The following is a 2,670-nucleotide window of genomic DNA, read 5'->3' on the forward strand; positions in this document are numbered from 1 at the left end:
CAAATCGTTGGGACAATGCGGACAACCTCTAAAGCGTTTTCCATCTGCGGGTACCGAATCAATTATTTGATTCATGCAGCTCTTAAATTTTTATCTCTTTTACTGCTAGTTGCAGTCTTTGTATCAGTTTATCAGTGTTTAATCTCCAAGTAATTTATGAACTTTAATTGTACAGTTAAATATGAGGTTTCTTTTACAATATCTACTATAGAGGTTATATCCTTCTCAATAAACACAAACATTTTTTTTATTTTGTATCACATTTTATTAGCCTTCATTAAATATACATATATTTTCATGAAAAACTTTGCTTTTTCACTACTAATTTTAGATATGTATACAATGTACGATTTTGTATATAAGGTTCTCGAAAATATATGTCCGAAATTTCAACTAAAAAAACTGTTTTTAAGGATCATTCAGCAAGTATTTTAAATGATCCAATTAATTTTATTTCTGCATTTATCACATGAAATATAGAAGCAATATCACATGCGTAATTGTTTTTAAAGTAAATATATAGTGTTGGGCCCCGAAACTGGATGCACTGCATGTTTAGAGTGCCTAATCTATAAAACAAAAATACATAAAATAAGATGATTATTATGTAGCTAAAAGTTAGAATAAAATAAAGTATTGATATACGTACTCGGTCGCAATACAGGGCTTGCTGTTCAGTCGACATTTTAGTCCAAATCTCAACACTTTTCATAATCATTTCTGAATTTGGCATATCCAAATTATTTTGACGAAAAGTTCGCAAATATTCAAAAAATTGACCTTTCTTTAGTTGTCCGCGCTGATTAATCTGCTTTTTCGGCTGTTTAGGTTTAGACGGACGTTTCTAATCGATAATAATGTAATTGTATATATGAAAAAATGCATATAACAACAATAAAAAATCAAATTACTATATAGTTATATTTAGATATTATTCATACTTTGAACTCACCATTTGTCTATATTTTTTCTTGTCAGTGGCGGACAAACGTTTCCACCTAACCATGCATCTTCGTACGGCATCTAGTGAAGACAATCCTATATGAGTTTCTCTGTATTTTCGTAAAAAATTTAGAAAACCAAAGCTAGATAAATGTCCACCTGGCGGACAACAACGTTTCCGCTTAGGTTTAGAGCATGGCCTCTTCTTTCCAGCCATTTTGTGTCTTTCACTACGCGATTAAAATAAAACACCTTGATTATTGAAAATTTTTATCGCTCCAAATGATAGCAAAAAAAAAAAAGCATGAGCAGCAAGTAAAAGCTAGAACACAAATAATATAGTTTATCATTATGTTAGATATATACAGATATTTATTAATAGAAATATATCACCTCCGTTAATAATTAAATTTTTATATAACAAAATTATTACCAATAGAATTTTGGAAACAATATTTAAGAAAAATATAAAATTATATGAAAAAAACGTTATCTCCTCTTAATTTAAATTTTTTGACAATAATATGGCTTGCTTTGGAGTTTTTTTTTAATTTTTACTTTATATTTTTAATAAGGGCACTAAAATTTTTACAAATTATTTTATGTATTGTATATGTATATTGCAGGTAATAATGTTATCTATAGGTACTTCGAGATTATTAGCTCGATTCGCAATATTTTCTCAATACATTTGGTTTTGTTATTGACTCTTTAGTCTGATCCAACATCTTGAATCTATTGTCTTTAAGGTCTTTTTCCAGTTTTGAAACAACTTCTTTTCTTTTAAGTTTCTATAAAAATGAGATGTGATCCAACAATTAAATAACGAAGTAATCTATATGCTGTACTTTAACTAAATGGACGATGGCTACATTGTTCGACAAGTGCCCAAATTTGGCATTGTAAAGAATTTTGAAAGGTTCATTAATTTTCCTTAGTATTTTTCTAAGATGATAATCTGAGATTCTAAGCTGTATTTTAGAAATAAACATTCAATATATATCATTCTGACTGGTATCCTAAAAAATTTAAACAAAGTTCGGATCTAGGTTTGTATTTGAGAGAGATTAGAGAATAGCGTTTGGGCACACATCGTTAGATGTTGTTACAATATTCAGAAAAAGCAGCATTGTAAATTCTTAAAGACAATATACTTATAAAATGAATTGCCTTTTCAATAGACATGCTTTTGATACAGATTTGCTACGGTGGAGAAAAGAATGTAGAATTACTTTTCTTTCTGATATGTTGCTCAAAAACATTTTTCACAACTTTCAACAAAGAAAAGCTCAGACGAATCAACTTACGACCCTTAAGTCTTCAGTGTGCAACTTCCCTGCTTTAAGAATAAATTATAATCGAGCCTTTCTCCAACAAATAGAAATATATAGCAACTTAAAGAAACGATTGTAATTATTCAAGAACCAAAGTAGAAAAAAATGTGTCGCAATGTCTAATATTAACGGAGATAACATCAACTGTGTACAATGTAGTTCAGTTAAGAAATAGTAGGATTGTTCAAAAAGGATTAGACATCTTAAATAAATATGTTATCCGTGTGGGATGCATTCCCTAGAGAAAGTGAATGCCTAAAAGAGCTTCGACTATTTCAGCATTAGAAAAGGTCTTGTAAACATCAAGTTTTATATATACAAAGGGATTAATAAGACTGACAAAACAAATACTGATTTCTACACCTTAATCTTCATTATTTTTAATTTTTTTACT

General features: G+C 29.0%; 1 protein-coding gene across 1 annotated transcript; it reads right to left on the reverse strand.

Moving 5' to 3' along the window:
• Positions 1-241: 241 nt before the first annotated feature.
• Positions 242-1,359, reverse strand: LOC119671806 (the record flags this gene model as incomplete). The annotated part of the gene is given in 4 exon segments (XM_038082604.1): positions 242-569; positions 650-844; positions 953-1,264; positions 1,336-1,359. Coding segments are annotated over 3 exon segments (465 nt in total). The 5' UTR covers positions 1,160-1,264; positions 1,336-1,359.
• Positions 1,360-2,670: the final 1,311 nt, after the last annotated feature.

This window comes from Teleopsis dalmanni, chromosome 1 (assembly GCF_002237135.1).
Source record: "Teleopsis dalmanni isolate 2A chromosome 1, ASM223713v2, whole genome shotgun sequence".
Classification (NCBI taxonomy): Eukaryota; Metazoa; Arthropoda; class Insecta; order Diptera; family Diopsidae; genus Teleopsis; species Teleopsis dalmanni.